The following is a 24,630-nucleotide window of genomic DNA, read 5'->3' as shown; positions in this document are numbered from 1 at the left end:
CAGGAAGAGGTTGTTTCTGACGTCTTTTTTTTTTTAATTTAAGACACAGTTTCATTCCAGTGTGATTACAGACCCATCGTTATGGGCGCAGCCACTCAAAGGAGGAAAAAAAACAACACCACCTCCCTGTTTGGGGTGTTAAAGTAACCAGAGTTGCAAAGTCAAAGTAGCGAATTCTCACCTGCAAGCAAAAAAAAAAAGACATTTTGTTTGCAACGAGCTCGATTCTTGCGTAAGAAAAGCTCATGAATGTTTCAGTGATTCCTCTGCAGCTTTCTCTGCAGCTCGCTAAGTAAGATAACACCAGGCGCGGTGTAAGGTTCACCCTTGACACCTGTAGACTCCCCAGCAGGCTCGCATGTCTGGCTGCTCCAACATGAGGCCTGGCCTCTATGTGATGGGCAAAAGTGGAGGCAATTAAGTTGAGGTCATAGAACTGCTTGTAAACAAGAAAAGGGGCTCTTTCAAAGAAGTAAAAAGGCGCGCTGGAGAAGCGGAGGCAGCTTTGTGGATTGCTTAAAAGAGTCAAAAGTTGGCTAAAGACCCAAAATGAAATTATAAGAATTAAATGGAAGAAAAAGAAGGAAACGAAAGAAGAACAGATAAGAACAATAAGAAGAACAGAAATGGAAAAAAAATAATCAGTACGAAATAAAATTTCATACCAAGAACTAAATAGGATTCAATTCAAATAGTATATAATACAAACAAAAAATACAATTAAAAAAAATTGAATGAAATAAAAATAACATTTCAACACAACAAAATAAAAAAAATGTAACAAAAAAACAAAAACAATTAAAAGGAGACAAAATAGTCAAAATAAACAAAAATCAAATCAAAAAGTTAATATATAAACATCCTTCTTGCAGACAAGCTACCTGAAATCTTCTTTCCATGAATTCAATCACAACATACGTACATTGTACACAAGCTCATGCTCGACATTGAATGAGAATACACAGCCCAAAAAGTACTGACAAGATTTGAAGAGCAACAGTTTTCCATCAGAGCCCCAAATTAAGAGATGACTCATTTTAGTACCTGACCGTCAGACACTGGTCTGACTGAAAAATGAAAAATGTGCTGTTCATCCCTTTCACTGGTTGTCAGCCAATTGCTGGGCACATATAGACAACCACTCAAGGACAATTTAGAGTGCTCAATTCACCTTTTTAGAATGTGGGATGAAATCGTAGAACCAGGAGGAAACCCACGCAGCCAAGGGGGGAACATGCAAACAGCGCACAGGAAGGCTGGAGCTGCAAAAACAAAAATCTCTTTGTACATGGTTGACTTAGCACAAAAACTGTCAAATTGCTACAAGTGTTCACAGATTGCCAAACGAATGTGGAACGGCCTCCGTGCGGACTCAGATCCAGTATAATTCAAAAGCATTATAAAAAAGACAGATACAAACATATTTATTAGATATAGATCAAATGATGATTAAAAATGTATGTTGTCTTGGGACGCTAATAGATTGACATGAGGCGAACATTTAAAATTTTAAAAGTGGGCTACAAATAAATTAATCATGACAAACTAACACGATTATTTAAACACAAAATGTACTTAATCACAGAAGAAAAGCCAAAGTCCCAGAAATGATGACCAAAATGGGTATTAATATAAATGTGTGGCTATTGTTTACAAGTATAGAAGGTTGCTATGGCGGCAAATGAACTCTTCAGCGTGAAGCCACGTGATCTTGCCGTCCGTCTCACGGGTGCACATTTCTGGACATGCACAACTCACGCAACTCCGTCCGGACACCGCTCCACATCCGTACCGCTGAACTCAGCGTAAAAATGTCAAAGCATTTTCATTTTTTGCCACTCAGTTGTTGAGTGATTGGCAGCAAGCTGCCCTAGTGGTCAGCAAATGCGCCTCACATTTTTGTGGTTCTACATTCCCTCCCACATTCGAAAAACAAGCGTTAGGTTCACTGAAGGTGTGGAACGTGAATGCTAAGCAAGTCTGTCTGTAGCGTGAGATCTCAAATTGGAATCTCCCTTTAAGGCTAAACATGTCAAGAACTCACAATGACAGAAAACACATGAGATATGAACTCTGTACAAGCATCCAGATGATTAAAAAAAAAAAAAAAAGTAAATATATACACGGAATGCACAATGCATAGCTCGTTCTTGCTAATCCAGGCACCGCTTTGAAGAACGTATACGTCTCATAGAAATGCAAAATTAGGAGTTGCATGATACCGAATGGGGAAAGCGGGAGCTCGAAAAAGGCGGTCAATGTGCATCCACACTTGGACGATTCAGTCCAGTTAAGAGTTTTTTTCCCAGCGTCCATGGCAGTGAGTTTTAGATGGGCTCCACGTAGTTAGCCGGGTAGAGACCTAGCTGGCCGCTGTCCAGGCGACCTTTGCACCAGCCCTGCTCATCCTCCTCCTCCAGTTTTGTCAGTGTGTCACCTTGGTTGAGAATGTAAAACAGTAAGAAGCAACGAATCCACAGTCTGCTTATCAAGTGACAAGTACCTGCTCGGAAGCTGAGCTCGTCCTGTTCTTGGCCTTCATAGTCGTACAGCGCTCGCACTCTGACGCCATTGGCCGAGTCGTCGTCAAAAGGGTTCGCGGCGCCGTTGGTGTCGCCTGCCGAGTTGGGCGCCGTCTGGTCTTCGTCTGACCATTCGTTGGAAGCCCTGTGCGCCTGGTTCTTTTCGTAGCTGCTCATGCTAAAAGAATCCAAGAAAGAAAGAGCAAAGTAGAAGAGACTTATTGTCCTAGAACCTCTGATGTATTCGTCTTGATCTGATCTGTACTTTTTGTGTCAACTATAGAAACCATTTCTTTGTAGGCCAAGGAAAGAGAAGGTTTGTGCGGTTCTTACTGTATTTCACACAAAATATTGACTGCAATTATGAGCTGCTCTGTAAGTAACGGCACGTTCCAGCTTGGAGTTTTTTATTTTCATTTTGTTTCATCACTGCCCACAGTTGTTGTAAATTGGGGATCCTCAGAAGAAGACTTCCTCACTTTCCCTCGTCTCCGGCTTGGGCCTGGTCAACTGTGGCCGTGACATTGGTCAACATGATGGAATCGCTGCCTTTCTTTGACTTTTCCTTCTTGGTGATGCTGTGGGTAAGCTCTGGGTTGTATTCCTGGAAAACAAATCAGTAGAAATGATCAGAACGCTGCCATCAGGTGGTGCGCTGATGCCGAACGACACAGTGACGGTACTTCAAACTGCGGCCAGGTCATGTGCATGCCGGGGCCATGGTTGTCGTTAAACCACTGTAGATCTTTTTGAGCGCTGGCCGATGTGATGGTGTGTTCGAGTTCCTTGTACACTGTCTCATATCTGCGCAAAGACAATGTTCAGAGTTAGTTGTAAAGAAAAGTTCTCATGATCGACTCAGTCATCATCAACCTTTGGTTCTCTGTGAGGTTGAGGTGGCGCTTGACGTCCAGCAGCACCTCCCTGAGAAAGTTCAGCCTCTTCTCTTCAAACTGCTGACTCTGGTCAAAGACCTGCTCCATGTTCTCCATGTACTGAGGTGTGCACTTATTAAGCTCGTCCAGAGCTTTTTCGTACTTTTCCTTGGCCTGAACATAAAAAGCCCAAACAATTACTGCTCATTGGTTCAAAGGTCAAAGGACAGCAGATCTTTGCTGAAGTTATAGTCTTAACAAAGACTTGGAGAGAGGAGGTGAAGGTGCAGGAGTGAGTCACACATTAACAACGTTGATAACAACAATTCACCTTCTGCTCTGCTCTTAAGACTGGAGGTCACAGAAGTGCTCACCTTCAGTGAATCCAGTTTACACTTGTCCACTTTCTCATGGAGTTTCTTCAGCTGGTCGGCAGTCACTGAGGCGTCGGTCTTGCCGTTGGCCTCCCTGGTAGATGCCAGCTTCTCCTCTTTGCAGGCCACGTGGTATGACTTTTTGGCGGCCTCAAGCTGACGGGTAAGATGACAAAAGAAATGTTTGTAAACGGGTCATGGTCAAGTAGGGCGATAGTTAGGGTCATAAGAAGAAAAGAACCAACTAATCTCCAACATTGTTGTTCACAAGTGATATTGGGACACAGGAACATCGCCCTCAGGTTCCCTTACCTCCTTCAACTTTTTAGCCCAGGGCTTCTGGGCTTTTTTGAATCCTTCATCTGCCTCTTTGGTTTCCTTAAAGCCTCCCATCATCTGTTTATGGTATGAGTCCTTCTGCCAGTTCTTCACTTTCTCAAAGTCCTCGATCATCAGGTTGTTCTTCACTTCATGATGAAGATCGCTCACCTTCTCTGCCTCCAACATCAGCGACATCCAAGCACGTTCTACCGTGCCGTACTGAGGACCTGGTGCAAAGAGACGGTCGTTGAAGCGCTGCATTTGGTGGACCTGCGAGCTTTCAACACCTCTGACCTTTGTCTACCAGCTGTCTCCATCTCTTGGACCACTCAGTCAGCTGCTGGGAGTAGGCTTTCTCGATCTTAGCTCTCTCCTGGATGCAATTCATGAGGTCATTACAGAGTCTGTGACCATCGTCGATTCGCCTCACAGTACGCTTGTAATTCCCCACCTTTCCAATAGAAAAGAACATTCCAACTCAGACGTGACCATATGGACATCAATATCTCGCCTACAAGAAGTTCAAACAAGTGAATATTTGGAGATGATCCCTATTTTGAGCTTGAACAGCTTGAAGGTGTTTGAATTAGCGACGCCACACCCCTGCCTGAAATGAACTGGGCAAGCGCTTGTGTTCCACCCGCAGACGTATCGTCGGCATGGCAGAGAGCTGAGTCAGCAGAGCTGCAGCGCCGCTGCGATGCAGTGAACCGCTGTGATGTAATGATGGCAGGGTGGAAGACGACACCTTTGCTGCTCCAGCTGAATGATGAGCTTGATGACAGAATACTGCAGAGTGGGAGGGCACGTGCAGTTTCTTCTCAATATTGAACACCGGTGTCAAACTAAAGGCCCGTGGGCTGGATCAGGCCCGCCACTGCCTCAATGACCTTCTTGATCTGCTTCTTGTTAGAGATGCAAGATTTTTGTCTTCCTACTTTGCTGGAATGCAGAAAAGCCACAAGATTGCTGCATGGCCTCGTTGTTGCTCAACAGTGTTCAGCTATCATAAATAATGCATGACTGCTGGCAACTCCTGTTACAAGTGGGTTGCTTCTGCTCGGAAATCCTAGTTGGTGTCATCGTGAAAACACACAAGAGGTACACAAATTGGGCCAAATTGAATCATTCTTCCTCACTTTCAATTTAAGTCAGCAAAGTCCCAATTATCGTGTCTCTGAAAGGTTACGCTAATGACCCTGTGGCGTAGGAAGAATTACGGGAGATTTTGTTTTTCCACACAAACTGCCGGGAAGAGCTTGGACTGACAATTATAAATGTCCAACTTGTTCAATATTAATGATTGTAAACACTTTTTTTGCCAGTCTTGCCACCATGCTACCTTTCACAGGTCAATCTAGGTACTACAACAGCTATCTGAGTGTATTTATGAGTTTAAAGACGCGTAAGCCACATACGGTATGAAAAATAATGATATTAATCCGTTTCCACAGAGCTCCCAGCTGAGGCCGGTTCAGCGAGAGTTCATTCGATGCTCCGGCGGCGGCGGCTAATCACCAAAAGCTTTCATCATTCCGTCGTTCTCACCTCCCAGAAACTGTCGGTGTTCTCCTCCAGGCTGGCCGACTCATCAAAGGTGCCAGACATGGTGGCGGTTGGGGTGGGGCAACGGCGTCTTTGTTAGCTCCTCTCAAGCGCTGCAAGGACGAAACGAGAACGCATATGAAAAATCCTGCATCATAAGAAGATTCTCTCTAATGCCGCACTGCATATTTTAATCTCTAGGTTTGTGTACTTAGTAAATTGATAGCGTGCTTGTATTTCCTTCACAGGTAAAGCTGCTTTTAAAATATCAGAAAATATCTGCATATTATTTTGCAGGATTAGTTTGCTCCCATCCTGAAACTATGCACAATTAATTGTGCACAAGCTGATAACAGTACAAAGTTTCAGTTTACAGCTGAAACTATCAAGAAAACAAGCAGCTTCTTCACCCTGGAATGCTGTTTCCAGTCCTCTTGGGCTAAGATCAATATATGGAAAGACCAGCTATTAATCTTCGCTGTGACATTTCCTGGGGGACAAGAGGAGCCTAAAGTTGCAGAGTCACCGTGTCGTCAACAACGCGCAAGCCTGATGTTGCAAATTAATCGGGAGACTCAAGAGTTGACGATATCCCTTCCAACACTTTACATTGTGCAAATGTTTATTCCGTGGACAAAATCGACAGTCTGAAGTTGTCAGAAAAGCACCTTTGCAAAAACAAGTGCAAAACAGAATAAAACAACTCAAATGTAGGTCTGTTCGATCAATGGATTGCATTTGGTGTTCGTTAAGATCCTACTAAAACTTCTTTCAATGCATCGCAGTTCAAATATTTCGAGGTAAGTGTGGAAGATGCAAAACAATACAAAGAGAATTGTGTGTTTTGATAGATCTGTGGTTTGGGGGTGGGGCGCTCGCACTGTGGGTATTTGGGTCAACTATCGTGACATGTTTGACAATGAAGGGGGCGAGAGAGATGTCACTGGAGTGAGAGAGAGCGAGCGAGCCAGAGAGTATTTCCCCTCCAAATCTAAAATCCGCTCCATTGACAAATTGTGGTCCAAATCCAGTTGGTGGCTTTGGGCGATAAGACACAGTGTTTATCACACTGGTTTAATCCAAGAGCCTCACACCGAGAGGAGGCTTTTGTTTGGCCAAGCCCACCAGATTCTTCCACTTTTTAACCATTATCAAGAAGATAACACAGAAGACAACAAAGGCGATGCTGCTCACCCCTTCGTGAGGGACACCGGGTTCAGAGAAAGAACCACAACTACCGATACGGTGAGCTAAAGGCATCAACTCAACCAGACAAAGAGCAACACAGCCCCCTGCCTGAACAAAAGCTTACCCCCAGTCCTCCATTCGCGGCGGCCCAGGCTGCAGCCAGGAGAGAAAGAAGACACGTGGTCTGGGACAACAACCTCCTCCAATTTGGACCATCAACAGTCAGCGAGGAAAGGAACCGGAACCGACCCGAAGCACTAATGTGTGTGTTTGTGTATCTCAGCGAGGGAGCGATAATCCCGCGATGTTTAGCTTGAGTGGTTCTGACAGAGCGCTGAGCCAGGGGGACACAGGGGGGTGAAATGAGGCGGTCGGGAAGGGGGGGGGGGGTACTTGGTGGGTGTGTTGCTTGGGTGTGAAGCTGGTTACACCTCCTAGCTCCTCAGGTTTTGTTTTGATGTAAAAGACATCCTCCTTAAGGATGGCTTGAAATTGGACGAGTGAAGAAAGCAACCTAGCTTGTGGATTCACAATTTTACAACAACAGCATGTGACAGAGACAAGCGGCACAAAGGCACAACCAGATGTACAGTAACTAGTATGAAACTCATATTAGGCACTTGGATCTGCAGTGTAATTCCAGACTTAAGTATATAAAAAAGACCTATAAATAGACTATAAAAAACATAATAAAGTCTTTGGAGCATATGAAAATCTATGGCGGAAGCAGCATTTGAGAGGCTGATTACACAGAGGGTGGAGGAGATGTTAGCACAGATAGAAGGCTTGCAGAGATATATACGGTGGTCATAAAAGCTGGGGAGAGTCAAGCCGTCACACTAAAGATATTTCGAGTCAAGAATCGATCGTGGGTCTGTGGTAGAACGCCGCTCAAGGGATTCAAACCCAGAATCGTAAAAAAAAATACTTGCTGGAAATCACATTTTAATTTTGTATGCTGCCATTTAGTTGCAAATATTACTGACACGACTTAAAATTTCTAATAAAATTTTTTAGCCGTCTGACTATTTTATTGGCTTTAAATATTTCATTAGTGCTGAGCACCAGGCAGTGGAAAGACCCTCTTGAGAATCACTTTCAAGTGAGCCTCAACATGACAAATAACCCATCAATTTTCTGCAAGAGTGAGTCATCTCGTATTTATCATAAAGATCCCCCAAAACAATCAATCAATCAATCAATCAATAAATACTAGCTGGGCAGCTAGGATAGGTTAAAAAAAAAGTTTCATTTAGAGATTTGAAGACACTTTTATCACAACAGCATGCACAAAAAAAGTTTCTGACTCAAGATTCGAACCTCAGAACTGTGAGGCAGGCGTGCTAAACACTAGTTCACATTTTAGCAAGTAGCATTAAAAAAACATTTAAAAACAGACATTGGATGAGAAAAGATATTACAGACTACCTCGAGAACGTCGCTGCTGCTTGTCTCAGCTGTGCTGCTATGCAACACACCTTCGACACACCCACATGCAACACACACACTGCAAGAGTGAACTTTGCTATTTCATTGCAAAGACGCATCAAGCCATCAATAATTAGCAAGGGAGGCTCACATGAGGAAGAACACTGAGTAAAGACGAGGGGAGACCATGGTGACGTGGCACAGAGTCACTATCGGGTCGGCTCCCAATCAAAAGGGGGGGGAGGGACAACTATGAGAATAGTAATGACTAGGCCTTTATGATGTTACTTCTGTTTTTCAAATGCATGTCTTCTTCTAAACAAAACAGGACTTTACAGTGAAGGGCCTTCCCTAAAATTGTTCCCACAAAGCTCGACACATAAAATTTTCCTAACCTAACCTCTGATGGATTCATTGATTAATTGAGAGTGTCTAATACAGATGACACACGCACAAGCACTCATAGACAGATGCTCTTGCCATCTGCGTGTCATCTAATCAGATTTCTTCCCCTGGGTGGGTGGGCTTGCTCAATCTGACCTCTGTGTTCCTTCCCGCCATTGTGCAAGCTAATTTATGACATCGCAAATTTGAGCAGAGAGTGGCTTCAACTCGAGGGTCATCTCTTTGATATTGATAGGCAATTTCAAAATGAATAATAAAATTCAATGTGAACTGATTTGTCAGTCATCAACCATTTCCTCACAAGTAAACATTCCACGCCAATGAGAATCAATTACATGCATGCAGTGTCACCATGGCAACACCAAGCTTTCCTGTCCTCCGGTTACTTATTTCTTGAATTGAATCAAATAGGCACGTCACTATGAATGACAGTGAGGTTTATAAAATAGAAAGCATCTTTAGTCGCGGTTACATCGAAAAAACACTTGAGCCCAAACAGCTTCTGGCATGAAATCAATGAACCTTATGAATCATTTAATATAAGTTATATTGTAAGTGTACATAAGGATAGCTGAAGCCTTTCAGTGTAATGTAGTCAATACATAGCCTCAGAACACGTCCATTTAAGTACAATGAAGACATGAGCTGTTAATGGCCTCCACCATACTGTATTAATAATAAAACTATCCATGCTATTATGCCAAAGGGAAAGAAGAGCTGAGTTTTTTTTTTTTTGGGCTGCTCCAGTTAGCCTTAGCTTCTGATAAGCGGCACATATGTGATTACTTGGTGCTGGTGAGGTTGAGGTTTACTCTGTAGTAGTAAATAGTTCAATTCCAACGTAACGAACTGTGGGGTGAGAACAAAACAACAACAACAACAAAAGATCCCCAATACAGCTATTGTAATTGTCAGAATTAGCTCTAAATTTGTACCCAACAGCCTGTAGGGACTTTAGTAGTCTTAAAGAAGAGAAGAGTGAGTGGCAGATGTTGACACTCTGACCTCAGGAGACACAGAATGGGATGATTGTGTCCCTCGTGAGTAACGGGAAGGTCAAAAAAGACAACTTTGGGGTTGACTCTTATCAATTACGTTAATAGCCGGTGACGCCCTGTCTGTCTGTTCATGTAACTGAATAACATGACAGTCAATTCAGCCCATGAGATACTTCTCCTTAAATAAGTCGTAACAAATACATCAACATTATGCAAATAATATTTTTTTTTACAATTTTTCAGACTACAGTCACAAATAATACAACCATGCATATTTTTATTTAGTTTTAAGGAAAAATACTGTATTTAGAAGTAAATGGATACAATGAAGTTAGAACCATGTGACTACTTTCAGCCAATCAGCAAAGACAAGTAAAATGAGTGCCGAAATTCAATCCCTGTCTGACTGAATGAATACCGGCCTTGATAAAAATGTTCCACGATATAAAAGAGGGAAAAAGGAAGAAGAAAAACTTACAATATATATTAATAAAATCGCAAGCATTAATATTTTTTTATATAATACAACATAATCAAATGCATGTACAATGTCAGAGCTGGTGATCAACAAACATCTACTGTTTATTCTTGTAATTTTTGCAGCTACTAATGCAGAGAATATGCAACAACATAAGCAACAGGGATTCATCTTAACATGTGTGGACTGTGAAATGTCACCACAAACATCACTAATGTAAAAGTGAGCTGCTTGAGCTACTAAAACATTGCGTGCAATGGGCCTATGCTGAGACATTTCAGAACCGCGGACAGAGCCCAACCGGGATGCACAACATGGAGGTCAGACGCGATTGCACAATGTTTTTTTTTTTTTTTTATGTATTCGTGCTTTACCATTAATCGTCTTTCATGAATCTGCAATGAATTACTTTAAATGGGAAATGAAACTAGTGACACCGCAGCAGCAGGTATCGCGTTGGCTCAAAAGACACCTCCCAGAAACCCCCTCGAATTCATAATGTCTACAAAAGTGTTAGATGATATATTTATCAATATTATGATGATTGCTATCATTATTTTCATTCTTCTTTTCCAAGTATACCTGTATTGGGATTCCATCCTCACAGGGCACCGGCAATGTCGTTCAACGAAGAGTTCCGATTAAGTTTCGTTTTAATCGTACTTACAGCACACGTAAAATGATTGCAAGCTAGCAGTTAATGGATAATAATCATATGAATGATTTGAAAATATTACATACCAACAAGTACGATCCACTTGATCGCTTCAGTCCTGCAAGACGGGCAGCATCGTCAGACGCTTGGGGGGCGGAGGGGTTGGGGGGGGGACTACAAGCTAGAGTGGACAAATCGCATTTCCCGGAAGCTTTTTGTCTGCTTCAAAATAAAGTAGACTTTGTATACGGTCATTTCAAAACAATGTAATACGCAACCTAAGAGGACGCTGCTTGAATGAGAAAGAAAAGGCACGTTTTATTTAGGTCCACAACAGAATGCATGGAAATGAGTACGTCTAAATATACTTTTACAAGGTCAACTGATATGATTCTCGACTCACCACGTTGTCAAGCAAACTACCCAGTTGACAATTCATTGTTTCTGAGACCAATCACAGTTAGGGTTTTAAGAAATAAAAATACAAAACATTAAAAATTGCCAGAAATTCTCACTTACCAAAGGTCTAACATTTTCTCCATTACAACACCAACAAAAAATACACTATTTTGCTCATGGTATTTTTATATTTTTCGCCCAAAGTTCTGCTGCAGTTCCACTCCACCGCGAATGAGGGCGACATACGGAAAGAAGCTCTGAGCGAGACAATAACCGCTTCCTATCAACGACGTCCGTTCTTTCCGGCTCCGGTCTACTCTCAAGCGCAAAGGTAAAGATGTGACCGGTGTTCAAATCTAAATAAATCTAGAACATCGCGAGTGTTAATAAAAATCCCTGGCCAACATCCAACTCTTGTATGCCTTCTGGTTGAAGCAATCGATGTATTTCGAGCGTGACAGTTATAACCCCGCTGTTATAAAGACGAGAAGATACGATGTTCACCAATGGCTGCCATTTTCCTGGCTGAATTGGTCTTCCTCGTTATGTGTGCCTAGCGTATGCAAAATGTGAAAAACAAATGACAGTCGCTGATATTGTTTTGGGGCTAATGCTTATTTTTGGGCTACTGCGAAGCACATAGATACACACAATATGCAAGTGAACCGATAAGGCTAGCATGCTAACGGCGCTCTGTCTCCTCTTTGAGCAGATGCTGATGCCCAAGAAGAATCGAATTGCCATCTACGAGCTCCTCTTCAAGGAGGGAGTCATGGTGGCTAAAAAGGACGTCCACCTGCCCAAGCATCCCGAGCTTGCCGACAGGAACGTTCCCAACCTTCATGTTATGAAAGCTATGCAGGTGAGTGGCAATTTCGATGCCTCATGAACCGATGAATGACCTTTTGAATTCCTCCGTTCGTCCTGACTGATTCGAACTTAACATGCATGCTTCATGCAGTCCCTGAAGTCGTGCGGCTACGTCAAGGAGCAGTTTGCCTGGCGCCACTTCTACTGGTACCTCACCAACGAGGGCATCCAGTACCTAAGGGACTTCCTTCACCTGCCCTCGGAGATCGTGCCCGCCACTCTGCGTCGCCAGACCCGCCCTGAGACCGCCAGGCCCAGGCCCAAGGGTAAGCCTGATAAATTACAAAGATTTAGTTATTCTTGAATTCTTAAATTTCAAATTGTCAGGGCTGTGTCACCGCAGTGAGAAGTTGTATGCATAGAGTTCAGTGTGATGAAATGCAAGATTTTGACAAACCCAAAAAATTGCACTTAGCAATATATAAAACTGCTTGAATTGTCAATGTATCTTCTCTACACAGCTTATTTAAACTTTCATATAAACTTGCATTACTTACATTCACTGTCAAAATAAATACATAGCCTCTCCATGACGTGACAAGTGTGCAATGCAGATTTTGCAGTGTTCATAGCGATTACTTAAAAAGAAAATCCACTTGTTTCTGAACCTAACCCTTAAATCATAAATATTACAGTATACATTGCATATATTATTATTATACCCAATGTGCTAGAGAAATAACAATGAAATCATCATGTGCTTGCAGGAGCAGAAGGAGACAGGCCTGCCCGCCTTAACCGTGGAGAGTCTGACCGAGATGCATACAGACGATCTGCTGCACCACGTATGTATTGCACCACTTCTATTGTTACATACATGCATATCATAATGGTGTTGGAAGTCATAATATTCAAAATAGACTTATGGGTCAAGGTGATTTACTCATTTCTAATTTTTCAGCCGGTGCTGACAAGAAAGCAGAGGCTGGTGCCGGAGCTGCCACAGAGTTCCACTTTGTGAGTTACCTAACACAAGTCTCAATAACACTAATGTTAAGGCCTTTTAAAAATAATAAAACAACTTTTTTCTCTTTTCAGAGAGGCGGCTTTGGGCGCGGCAGAGGACAGCAGCCTCAGTAGATTTTTGCTATGTTCAATAAAGAAAATCCAAAATAAAGTCAAGCTCTTTGTTATTTGAAAGCAGAAGTAGAAACACTGTTTCTAAACATCCTCTTAAGTGATCATGCTTTTCATTTTTTTAAGCGCAAGTCAAAATCAGATACCTAACCTATATGTCCACTGGGTGGCACAAGTCAATTGGGGAAAAAATCCTCTTAAGGTAGACGTGTTATTTTCAAAATAACATCTAATATTAAAGCGGCTCACACGAGTTGCAGAGATTTTCAACTTGAGCACTTTAATTCTCTCCTCTTTAACCACCAACGTCATGTCACCGTGAAAACTGAACTACACATTTAAACATTACAAACAGCAGCTCTTATCAAAATGAAAATAATGACATTAGTTAGACACAAATAAATAATACACTTAGTTTCCTCATACCTTGTGCTTCCAAGGGCGTTAAGTTTGAGTTGTTTCTGCAGCCTAGCTTATTTTTCTCACACCTCCTGCTTCCAAGGGCGCTAAATTTGACTTGTTTCTGCAGCTTAGCTTCCGAATATACCTCGCAGTGCGTCTTTACACTTAACAGGCCAACGGCACAAAAACACAAAGAAAGGCACGATAAACTACGTCTCCTCACTTTCAACACAAAATGTGACAAGTAAAAACATCGTTTAAATAGCTTCCCATTCTGAAGCAAGGAGAAGGTGAGCAGGAAGTTAAGCGTCATTAAAACAGGAAGTAGAAGAAAACGATCTCTGCTCTTCAAAATAAAGGTGCAAAACGGAAACTGATGTAACTGTAAACAAAAAATAAGTTAAGCCAGTGCATGAACAAAACACAAATGGGTCCCACCAAGCCAACCTTTTGAACTGAAGCTGTTGACATTTTGTGATACTGTATTCGGTATTAAATCGTTAATATTCATTTTCACAAATACGATAGCGCGTCAGTGCGACCTCCAGTGGACAAAATAAGCAACAATATAGTTACTGGGGATAGGGAGGGACCAGTATAGAAATAATGTACTAAAAAGAAATGTGAAACTATGCAAATCCGTGGGTGATAAGCTGCAAGTTTGCAGAGGTCTACTGATCTCATCTCTTGTAAAAATCCTCACCGGGCCAACCTTGATTAAAAAGTTGAGCCAAGTTGGCCATGGACAGACAGACAAGAGGCTTAACGTGAAATACTGGTGTTTTATTGTTGGCACATTTATATTACAATCTTCAGTCTTCTTGCACTGTTTTTATTCTACAGTCCCAAACAAAAGGGAAAAAAAAGTCCAGTGACACTTGAACACAAAAGCACGGGGGATGTAACTTCTAGGCTGATGGTTGTCGGCTGAGAGGAAGGAAGTGCCTGTGTTGTCATATTTGCGAGGACGTTTTTAAGTATGATATGAATCAGCAGGCAAACAGGTACTAAACTTGATTGAGTTTAGTTGAACCAATTTGGCCACAAGGTTGAGCCAATTCCTACACAACTGTACTACGACCTTTGGTAAATCTGACACCTTCCTAAATAAAATAATAATACATTTGATGTCATACTTGGGTAAAGACCATTTGGTGCCTCCTGTTAATTTAAAGGAAAAAAAGCTGACAAAATCCTTTTTTGATTAAGTGTTCTGTTAGCAATGTACAAAATATTAGCATGTCAACATGACTGATTTACAAATCAGTGGATATGAATCATCCAGTAGCCTCGTGACACCTGTCAGCATCAAACCTCAAAAGACTTCACTCGCTCTTCCCAGCAGGGTGTGCCTGAGGTCATTGCCCTCAGCGACTTAATTGCACATTCAGATGAAGCGCTGAAACCTTATGACAGGCCTGAGAAAGGTGTCGTAAACGTAAGACTTTGCCCACCGCGCCTATCCGATCAGGCGGCAATAAATGAGAGTCCCCTTGACACTTTTTACAAGTGGAGGAAGCCCATTAAATTCAGTCATTATCATTGCGGAAGCCAGCTACAGGTTTCAAGTTGTCAGTGTGGTTTCACATGATGGGCTGCCCTGGAAACATGTCACACCCTGGTCCCAGTTTTTTTTGCAAACTTCCTCTGTCCCCATCAGCACCCGTCTCACAGCCTTTACGCTCTCCACTTCCAGAAATCCCCCCAAAAAAACCTCAGTGGCTCAACTTCCACACCCTTTAACGGCACTATCGTCATGCTCTTCATACTACCAAAGAAGTTGAACATGTGCAGGTCGGCTTCAACATTCCGTGTCGACAACTTGCACGCAAAGAGCCCAACGGGGTAAACGGTGGTGGCCATCCGGTCACCACAAAACCTGCCCGGGAAGTTGATACGCGGCTCATAATCAGCATGAATCCAAATTATGATTTTGACGAAAAGACCGCCAAAACCCAGGGTGAGGGACCATTGACAGAAACCCTTTCATGTGAAACCACAGTGGATTTTGGGGTTGTCATGTTCTGGTGATCTATTCATCCATTTTCTACCATTTAGCCCGTTCAGAGTCAGCGGTCAGAAGGATCTAAGCCTCATCGTTCGTTCAACGTCACGCGAACGGCTGACTGGCAATTCATCAATTCCCATTTGAAATGACACCTTTTTTTTTTTATGCTCGCCGTTGATCTATACAGAAATAAACAATTTACAGTAAAAACTTCTTCCGTGCTCATCTACAACAGCGCCTCCAGTTTCACAGTATGGAGCCGGCGGCTTTCGTGACGCGGCTAAAGAGACTCTTGCCAGACGTTCGGAGAGAAACAAACGGAAACAAGCTAGTATCCAAAAACAAAAAGCATTTTACATTTTAAAAACAAAGTCTCACTGTACAAGGCTTGTTTGCGCCGCATGCTGCCAAACGCAGCATTGCTGATTCTCTTACTTTCAATGTCAAATTGGGTGGGGTGCAGATTAAATACACAAAGCCGCCCCGATTTTCTGTAGCACATCCAAATAGACTCTCTGCGACTTTCTGTGTCCATTGCGTGTCCAAGTATAAATTAACACACAAAGACGCAAGCGAGCTAATACAGTTGTTATATTAAGAAAAAAAAAACGTCGGGAGCAGAACTGATTTCTGCCTCCTGGGTTGGCATTTGGAGGAAAGGTCATTGAGAAAAAAAGGAAACGTGCCCACTAAAGACACCTGTAATGTAAACAACTGAAGCAAACTGAACGTGAGGAGGGAAAACAGGATATGCGCTGCATGGTTTTTGAAATGGTTGTACTTTGACCCTTGGCGTGCGGCAGAAAACATTTCACTTGATCACAGGAGGGGGTACGTTTAAGAAAAAAAGATGCTCCAGGTGAAGTAATGTTGACATTCTTTCCACTACCTTTTTGGAGTGAACGTGCACCGCGTGACAGTTAGACGAGTTCCGGAGAGGATCAAATTATGCTTTGACGAGCATAATAAAAGGAGGCCCCAAAAAAACTAAAGACCTAAAATCCAAAGAAGCTAGGGAGCACAGAGAAAAGTCTGAAAAACCAAAAAGGAGGGGCACCTAGTTAAAAAAGGACCGCCGAAAGCCTTTCTGGTTCAAGCACGAGAGAGATACACACTTTTACATGACAACGGTAAAAAGTAGTTGTTTTTTTCCATTCACTTAACACACTACGGGTGCATCGCGGAGGGGGGGAGGGGTCTTTTGTTTTCATGCAAGGGGGTTCAGTAAAAAGAAAACAAAACCAAAAGGAGGTGAAAAATGCACAAGGTGTTTCCGTCAACACTCGTCATCCAGTCTGCGCCACCACGGCGTCGCCGAGGAGTTGGCAAGGCAAAGCAGACAGAGTCGAAGAAGAAGTAAGAGCGCAAGTGGTGGCCAAAAGCTCCTGACGTGGAGGGTGCGGAGGGGGGCGCGTGGTGTAGCGTGGCGTGGTGGCGGGTGCTTGGGATGGTGTTCAGTTTGGGTTTTTAGTTATCTGATATCTGAGACGGAGCTCTGGTTGATGCTGTAGGTGGGGGCAATGGTGGCCGCCAATGGGGTCCCGTTGCTGGTCAGGCAGCTCTCCTGGAGAGCCTCGAAGTACGTGGCCTGCACGGGCTTGTGACACCGCAACAACTGTATGGCATCGTCTATTTTAAACCATTCCCTTTTCCTCCCTGTTGGTGACACAGACAATTGAGAAACAATTGATTATCTTTAAAAAAAAAAAACATCCTGAACCATTATCTTGATATGGCCGGAAAGCAATCAAGGCCTCCGATCGTAAATGTTTAAATGGTTCGATATTTTTAATTATGTCATTGCATCGATATGTGCTCAACAGTGACTGTAAATATTTGATTTTCACTATCGCCTCCCTCCTCACTTTAAATCTTTTTAATAGCTTAAGTAGACTAGCCTGTAGGCCTGATCTAAAAATAGCTCAGCAGTTATGGAAAATTGTGATTTCCTGGAAAAGGTTTAGAAGTGACATTAATATTTACCATTTTTATAAATGTAAGATGTTGGCTCTTGATTTTTTTTTTTATCTTTCCCATAGGGTTAAATCAATTTAGGCAATTATTGTGACAAATTGTTAATGTGATCAGTGTCCTCATCTAGATGAATATCCCCAATTGTTGCTAACATAATTAAAGTTCATTTGAGCACATTTGTTCATTTCAGAAGTGTCACTGGTAGCCCTTTGTATTAACCGGCATTAATCATTTTAATGTGCCCTGCAGTTTGTCCTCACCAATGTGCGGTCTTGAGCTAACATTTAAACAGATATGTTGTAAATCGGCACGTGCGTAGCCTGTTTACAATTCCAAAAAGCTCTGGGGGGGTTAAACAAGGGTGCCGTGTGACAGCCTGTGAGCCTCACCGATCCCACAAGTAAACAATAGTGCCGTTTACCAATGTTGACCGAGTCCTCCCAGTCCTCCAGAACCTCCGTCACGATGAGAACGTAAACAAAGGTCCTGTGTTTCCTTTCCTGGTTCTGCGAGTCAGGCGGGAAAGGAAACAGTCAGTTCACACGACAACACAGGGTTAATGAGCCAAACATTATAGGCGAACGAACAGCGACTCACCTCGAACACGCCGACTAAACGACCCAATGTCCCCTTCACGCCCGCCTGCCGAATAAAAACATAAGCACAGGTGAGTATTCACACTGACATTTCCTGTTAAAACTGGTTTAAAAAAAGCCAGCCAAAACTACATTAGCTTCATAGAGATGCAACGGCCTCAAATCAATCATGGACGATGGCTCTGACAGGAGGTTTTCCGGAAGGTCAGTCTTTTTGCTGCTTCTTCATCTTCCAGGAACAGTCTATAAATAACTGTTGACGGCACTTGCGGTGTCAGTGTTGCAGTGTGGCTTCAAGAAAGATCATGTGCTAAGGGGGGAACTCGAGGCAGCCTACGGGCGGGATGAAGTTAGGCTCCCAACCTAGTCCCGAGGATAAAACATTGCTCGACTTCATCCCGTAAGATGTGTGGCATAGAGGTGACATTTCAAAGTAGGTATCCCGAGTCTGCTTAGATGGAGTCAAACATAAACAGAGATTACCGACGAGCAGACCGAGAGGGGGCCCATCAAATGTTTTCCCCACTTCTGCAAATGAACATCTCTAAAAAATAAAACGACAGTCCAGCCAGGAGCGGGCTTTGTATAAAAGCTGACAGTTTTAGAAGCCGGGTGGAAATGTGCTGGCAGCATCCTGCAACTAAACAAAGGCAGCAAAGACGCGCATCCACACACCAGGAGCCAGGATGAGCGATGATATCAGCATCCGGCATTGTGCTGGACATGGCACAGAGAATGGCCTTTTTATGGTGCCAAACGACGGGCAGCCGCGAGGGCGAGAGGATTCGGTGTCTTCGCCCCGCTCAAAATGCCAACGACGTGAATAGCGCCGTGTACCCTCCAGAAATACTCCACTAAAATGGCAGATGAAAGCGGTCCCAAAAGCGGAATATCGATTGCAAGGGGAGACTCCCAACTGTTTACTAATTGCTACCCTTCTCTGAACACGGATGACAAAGCCAACGGTGTCTTCAAAGTCGTGCAATTCAGTCCGCGCCGAAGGTGTACCTCAAGCTTTTTCTTTAGGCTATTTTTCCTCCCCAACAAAGCCTCAACACAAAGTAGTAATCCTCAAAGAGTTATAGGGTTGCGTAGTGGCTAAAACTCCTTAAATACGTCCGATTCCATTTTCACACTGAAACGGCTGCAGCTATTAAAGATCTGTAGACACAAAGAGTTGCGCAATACAAGTAAAACTTGGTGTCGGCTGGCTGTTAACTGGCTAACGGCTGATTGCCTTGGGCTAAGTGGAGGCCATTGGCAGCTTGCGTACAAATCTGTGCTTATTGCGTTTTTGTTTTCTTGCTGTTTGTTCAATAAAACGATCGAATGTGCACCGGCGGGCATAACTGTACTCCTACCTAGCAATGGTATGCGATATTGAATTTTCTAACATTGATTCCTTGTGTTGGCCTAGACATGCTGTTGTGGTACACATTGCACTTTTTGTTTTTGTTATGACTCTTTCCTCCTGGCTCATGCCCCTATTTCCACCCATCGCTTTTCTATGGCGCTTGTCCTCAATGGGGTCACGGGTGAGATGAAATTTACACCGGCTTCCTTTCAGAGGGAGAGAAAGTAAACACACCCTAGCTCAGACAAAAATATAAGCGAGTTGGCTCTACGAATGCAATTTTCTTAACCTGTCTCTATCAGTGGTTAGGTTAAAATGTAACTAGTATAAATTGCCAGGGTTCTAAAATGGCAACAGCAGGCTTCTCACACACACAAACAAGCTTCCCCGGCAACAGATTGTATCATGTTTAAGGTTAGCTGCTACTTAATCCTTTCAGAAAATCACTAAAGACTCACTGTAAAAAACAAAAATAAAAATAATCTCACCACTTTAAAACATTTGTAAAAGGTGGCTTGAGCTGAATCCCGGCTGACCTTGTTTGACACTGCTATGTAACATGATGACCACGATGGCACTGGCGACATGTTGCTAGGCTCTGCCCGAGCAAGCAAACATAACAGTTGAAACAGGGCTTTAACTGGAAAGTATTTGGCCCGGAGTAAAAGCAATTGACAGGACAACATCCAAAGTCAAACGCTGTGTAGTTCTGTCAACCTTCTCTGTTTACATAAAGTAAGCAGACTCATTTAAATCTGTGACTAAATACTGGTTCTTGTAGGTGTTATTCTAGAAGCTTGCTAATTCCTGTGGCTGATTAATGGTACCCTCATCAAGATAAAGAAAGTATTGACCGGCTTTTGGTGAACAAAGCCTGACTGGGATAGAGTGAAGATATTGGCTGCCATGTTTGCTTCTCACGTCAGCTGCTGATTTCAATAGGAAATTTAGTTGGGAAAGTTGAACAGATCTCAGTGTAAGGTTTCCCTGTATAAAAAAAAAGAATGCTGTCAAACTTTTCTTGAAGAAGAAAAAAAAGGCTTGAAAAAGTAGCACTTGTTAAGAGGGAAAAAAAAGATGTTTCTTCTCTTGGAAATTTCCTCCCCCTATAAAAAACAATTCACAGAACTTGTCCTTGAGGGTTATTAAGTCTTAACAATATAAATAAAAAATGTATTTGTCGAGTATGCGGAAAGAATCAGTGGTGAGTCTGGAATAAATGAGTACAAATACTGAAATCTCATCAGGAAATTTGGTTTTGAAGTTCACCAAATTAAAAATTAACTGGCCTGACATTGACTGCACTGCTTTCCATTCCATTCCATCCATTCTGCAGTACAGAGGGAATAGATAAAGAAAAGAAAAAATTTATTTGTCAGGGGCGGTGTGTGTGGGGTCCTTTCATCGAAAAATGACTTTCTTTTTTGACCATCGTGAAGTTCACCTTTGCACTTTTACAAATCTACAGCACAGACAAAATAATGACATTTAAAGTGAAAGCCCACCTCCTCGCACACTTCCCGAGTAGCAGCAACGCTGGGCTCCTCCTCAGGTTCCATGCCCCCACCGGGAACGATCCATTTATCGGGATGTCGACTGCTGCTTACCAGCAGCACCTGCAAAAGCATTGCAAACAGACAGTGGGGTGGCTTCATGCTCTTGAATGAATGAATGAATGAATGGATGCTATGTATTCACACAATGACACTTTGTTGTGCAGGCATTTTGGGGGAGGCCAACCATTAAGAAATAATGTGCGGCAACTCATGGATGGAACACCAAATTGTTATAAATCACTTATATGCAAATAGTTACGGGTGACTCCATTGGAGCGTGTCAAATGACTGAAATCACTGGATTACCTTCCTACCTATGATGGTCATGGAGTACTTCTTTAGAGTACTTTTGACTTGCACAATGAAGTTGAATAAGTACTTCAAGCACAGTTAGGGTTATTCCCCAACAATAATATGTAGTTCCATCCAAGTACAGCGTTGGAATACTTTTGCAACCTCAGCTGTCGACTTGACATCAGCTTTCCGACTCGCCTCTGCTCAATTATGGATTTTTTCGTACGTAGGTAGCGAGGATGAGCCACACGGTTGACCACTAATCATCAAAACAAATAAGGGCATGAGGACATGACACATGAACGATGATAAACATTCTTGCTTAGCGGCCAACAACAAATGCACAATTATGTAAGCCAAAGCGTGCATCATTATTTCCTGGGGTGTCTATCGGCTAAGGTCAGCATAAGTAACACTTGAGTACCTGACGTGTAAGCACCACTAGAAGTTTCGTTTAACAGAGGACGCATGCTGTTGTGTTGAACCATTAACAATCTCAACTGCCGCTTGAATGACAGCGAGTCACAGCGCACAACAACCTGGGCTGCCGGCTTCGGTTGCTGGGCGAGAGCCGGCCGGCCGGCGGAAGAACATTAGCATCAGCTAGAAGCTAACAGTGGCTAACCTGATACTGAAGAGGCTTACATAACTCTCGGGAAAATAAATACACATTTTAAATAACAATAACATAAAACAACAGAGACTAGTTAATATACAAGTTATTGGAAGGTACCACTTGTAAAAATTACAACATCTCTGTTGACGCCTATATTCATTTACAGTTAGTGCTGAGGCTAATGCTGTGCTAATGCTAACATTAGCCCGACTGTCTCGCCACATCCTCGGACTCACCTCTTCCTCCAATTCGCTTCTGAAGCACAGGCAGGCGGCGCGCTTCTTGTAGCCGTCCCCGTCGTACGTCCGGGTCTGGTTTGACTTGAGCTTCATCATCGCGGAGGGGGTGCACAGGCGTTCGAAAAGCACGGCTAAGTTGACCACGTTCGAAGGCGACGTTTGTACACGCAAAGTCCTCCTCGGGAGGAGCCTCGGCGTTTTCGCTTTAAGATATATAACTTCTTCTCCGCTTCATTTTTACACAGCTCGGCGCATCTCCGGCACGGTCGCCATTACAAGTAGCCACTACGCCCACGACGTAATTTAACCTTTAATAGCTCCGCGAGCGTACGAAAGTCACGTAGGTGGCGTTCGGGGATAGAGGCGGCGGATAGCGGGGGAAACGCAACATTGCGTACGGACCAGAGTGAGCCGGTGGAGGAAACGGATACTTTTGGTTCCAACTCCCTTGCAAGGACCAATTGTTTGCTCCTGGCTTTAACCCAAACCCAATATTAAACATAGCAAACGGTATATTATCGACTTATTGTTTTAAAAGAATGTTGCAGTGGGTTATCGTTTAGAGTCAGCAGTTTCAGCACCGCAGGTAATGGACAGCGCCACTTGAAACATAAACATATGATGGCTCACATGACTAATAACTTGATCTCCTTAGCATTAAAAGGTAGGAATACGGGCAGATGACTGTTTTGGTTGATGTTACATTTTTATAAGTTTTTATATAATTTTTTTAAGTAGTTTAAAGCGCATCCTCATTGATGTTTAAACAACCAAGTGGCATAAAAAACGAGATGAACCAGTTTAAGAACGTCGAGTGACTCTTGCCAGTTTAACGGTAAAAAAAAAAAAAAAAAAAGTCTTAGAAGGGCAGGAAAACTTTCTAAGCGACTACTTACAGACTTTCCTGACCTGTCTAGCAAATATTTCTCCAAAAGGGACAAGTGACAAACAAAAAAAGTTTTCATTCATTATGAACAGTTCAAATTGCAACACGGAACCTTGAGGCTTCTGCTAGAGAGCAAAAAAATGTAAAGAAAAGCCTACATGAACATCTGAACTTTTTTGGATGTTAGAAGCACTTTAAATGCTAGTAGGCGTGCGCAAACTTTCATTTAACACGAGTTTACAAGTGATTGGGTCACTCTGAACACAACCACATCCACGATTAAAAGAGCTGGTGAACACTTGTGGAACCACATCACCTTGTTTATTCTTGCTTCTTTTTTTGAAATCCAAATGGACACAATGCATTGCATTCAATTTGACAGGTTACGCAATTTATTGTGTGTGCGTTGTGTGCCACTCTAAAAGGTTGGTGTCGAGAGCATTTGGCATGTGTGTATGTGCGTGTGTGTTTGAGTTATTGAGACGACTGCTGTTGAGAAACGTTAGAAAGTCTGGGGAATGAAAAATGTAATTAGAGGCAAGTGATGCCCCCGGGTGGCTGCAGCAGTAAATATGCAAACATAATTAAACTGCAGTGGTAATGCTTCTAAAACAGTGAGTGCCACGGGAGGAAAGCCAAAGGTTTTACTTGCTCTTATTTTGTGCATACGGTTATTAATCTTGCGGACCACTTTCAAAAAAGCTGTGTAACATTAGTGGCAACAACAACGCTTCACTACGTAATGCATGTGCATGATTTCTTAAGGTTTTTACTTTTTCAAACACAATATTTTTTTTGTCTTGTTATCCTTGAAAAATACTTTTTCTTTGAAAATATTTTACTTATTGCTGAAAAAAGTATTTTTCTCTTGATTTTTTTTGCAGGGGGATACAATGAGTATATTTACATTTTTCTTGGAAAAATAAGACTTCCATTGAGAAAAAGGTTTTTTTCTTTCAAAGTAGTTTACTTTTATACTATAAAATCTTAATCTCATAAAACGATGACATAAAATTGTTACACTGTACGTTCACAATTGTGTTTTTGCAGTTCGTGATGGCGTATGGTTCACTTTCAGAAAGTAAAACAAAATAAAATAAAATAGCAATTGTATTTACCCACAGTACAGTGATCAATCCAATCTTCATCACACGTAATATAGAGGAAAATTCATAAGCATTGACTGTGCTTGTGTGCGCAGATGTTATTTGGCTTTTTCTTTTTCACTCGAAGAGGGCGAGTGGAAGCTTGACAGAGTTGAAATAAAAATATATGTACATAATGGGGTCATACTCAAGAGGCTGCGGCGCTGCTTGCACTTTGACGATGCACAGTTGCTACGGCAACCTCCTCTCTCTGCTGTCTGAGCCGTCCGCACGCTAGGAGAAACTGGATGGACAGGATGGAGTCGGAGTCCATCTGTCCAGAGGGGGGCGCTGATCTCATTCAAAACAGAAACTCAATAACATTAACACACATTGTACTCCACCACTAACACTAAACTACTACTACTACTACTACACGACTATTATTTAAGAAATTAAGAAATGTGCTAGAAGTGACTTTGCAG

The 24,630-nt window shown here is 42.6% G+C and overlaps 3 protein-coding genes and 1 long non-coding RNA gene across 7 annotated transcripts in view; 1 reads left to right on the top strand and 3 right to left on the bottom strand.

Annotated features, from left to right (window-relative positions):
• Positions 1–10: 10 nt before the first annotated feature.
• pacsin1b (protein kinase C and casein kinase substrate in neurons 1b) lies at positions 11–14,143 on the bottom strand. Of its 4 annotated transcripts, XM_049734696.2 has the most exons (11): positions 13,562–14,143; positions 10,876–10,907; positions 5,641–5,750; positions 4,387–4,543; positions 4,084–4,319; positions 3,772–3,927; positions 3,396–3,571; positions 3,206–3,326; positions 3,002–3,126; positions 2,504–2,700; positions 11–2,437 (listed from the first exon to the last, which is right to left on the bottom strand). In XM_049734696.2, the coding sequence occupies exons 3-11, from the start codon at positions 5,698–5,700 to the stop codon at positions 2,328–2,330; spliced, it is 1,338 nt and encodes a 445-aa protein (XP_049590653.1). In that variant the 5' UTR covers positions 5,701–5,750; positions 10,876–10,907; positions 13,562–14,143; the 3' UTR covers positions 11–2,327. The 4 variants fall into 4 exon arrangements, with proteins under 4 accessions (XP_049590653.1, XP_049590651.1, XP_049590654.1 ...); XM_049734694.2 differs by lacking the exon at positions 10,876–10,907; XM_049734697.2 differs by lacking the exons at positions 10,876–10,907; positions 13,562–14,143 and adding an exon at positions 8,254–8,398.
• Positions 11,370–13,175, top strand: rps10 (ribosomal protein S10). The gene is made up of 6 exons (XM_049734703.1): positions 11,370–11,519; positions 11,901–12,050; positions 12,150–12,324; positions 12,766–12,843; positions 12,960–13,015; positions 13,097–13,175. The coding sequence occupies exons 2-6, from the start codon at positions 11,901–11,903 to the stop codon at positions 13,136–13,138; spliced, it is 501 nt and encodes a 166-aa protein (XP_049590660.1). The 5' UTR covers positions 11,370–11,519; the 3' UTR covers positions 13,139–13,175.
• Positions 14,144–14,305: 162 nt separating the features above from the next.
• On the bottom strand, positions 14,306–22,475 carry nudt3b (nudix (nucleoside diphosphate linked moiety X)-type motif 3b). The gene is made up of 5 exons (XM_049734701.2): positions 22,172–22,475; positions 20,975–21,085; positions 18,117–18,161; positions 17,941–18,025; positions 14,306–17,201 (listed from the first exon to the last, which is right to left on the bottom strand). The coding sequence occupies exons 1-5, from the start codon at positions 22,268–22,270 to the stop codon at positions 17,017–17,019; spliced, it is 525 nt and encodes a 174-aa protein (XP_049590658.1). The 5' UTR covers positions 22,271–22,475; the 3' UTR covers positions 14,306–17,016.
• Positions 22,476–23,947: 1,472 nt separating this feature from the next.
• The window catches only part of LOC137840729 (uncharacterized), a 31,370-nt gene continuing 30,687 nt past the window's right edge, over positions 23,948–24,630 (bottom strand). The window contains exon 5 of the long non-coding RNA XR_011087673.1: positions 23,948–24,496. This is a non-coding gene — a long non-coding RNA (uncharacterized lncRNA). The remainder of the gene's footprint in view (positions 24,497–24,630) is intronic.

The sequence above is a fragment of the Syngnathus scovelli genome, chromosome 11 (genome assembly GCF_024217435.2).
Source record: "Syngnathus scovelli strain Florida chromosome 11, RoL_Ssco_1.2, whole genome shotgun sequence".
NCBI lineage: Eukaryota > Metazoa > Chordata > Actinopteri > Syngnathiformes > Syngnathidae > Syngnathus > Syngnathus scovelli.
The sequence above is the reverse complement of the archived record's forward strand: the minus strand, read 5'-3'. Positions and strand labels throughout refer to the sequence as shown.

Bases quoted from the DNA above. Each gene is read 5' to 3' on its own strand.
- pacsin1b (XM_049734696.2), bottom strand. From the start codon at position 5,700: ATGTCTGGCACCTTTGATGAGTCGGCCAGCCTGGAGGAGAACACCGAC. The intron at 3,127-3,205 runs GTACCGTCACTG...TTTGTTTTCCAG, and splicing joins TGACCTGGCCGCAGTTTGAA to GAATACAACCCAGAGCTTAC. The intron at 2,438-2,503 runs GTACTTGTCACT...TTCTCAACCAAG, and splicing joins CGAGCTCAGCTTCCGAGCAG to GTGACACACTGACAAAACTG.
- nudt3b (XM_049734701.2), bottom strand. From the start codon at position 22,270: ATGATGAAGCTCAAGTCAAACCAGACCCGGACGTACGACGGGGACGGC. The intron at 18,162-20,974 runs GTGGGCTTTCAC...TTTATTCGGCAG, and splicing joins CTCGGGAAGTGTGCGAGGAG to GCGGGCGTGAAGGGGACATT. The intron at 18,026-18,116 runs GTGAGTCGCTGT...CCTGACTCGCAG, and splicing joins GTTTAGTCGGCGTGTTCGAG to AACCAGGAAAGGAAACACAG.
- rps10 (XM_049734703.1), top strand. From the start codon at position 11,901: ATGCTGATGCCCAAGAAGAATCGAATTGCCATCTACGAGCTCCTCTTC. The intron at 12,325-12,765 runs GTAAGCCTGATA...ATGTGCTTGCAG, and splicing joins CGCCAGGCCCAGGCCCAAGG to GAGCAGAAGGAGACAGGCCT. The intron at 12,844-12,959 runs GTATGTATTGCA...CTAATTTTTCAG, and splicing joins CAGACGATCTGCTGCACCAC to CCGGTGCTGACAAGAAAGCA.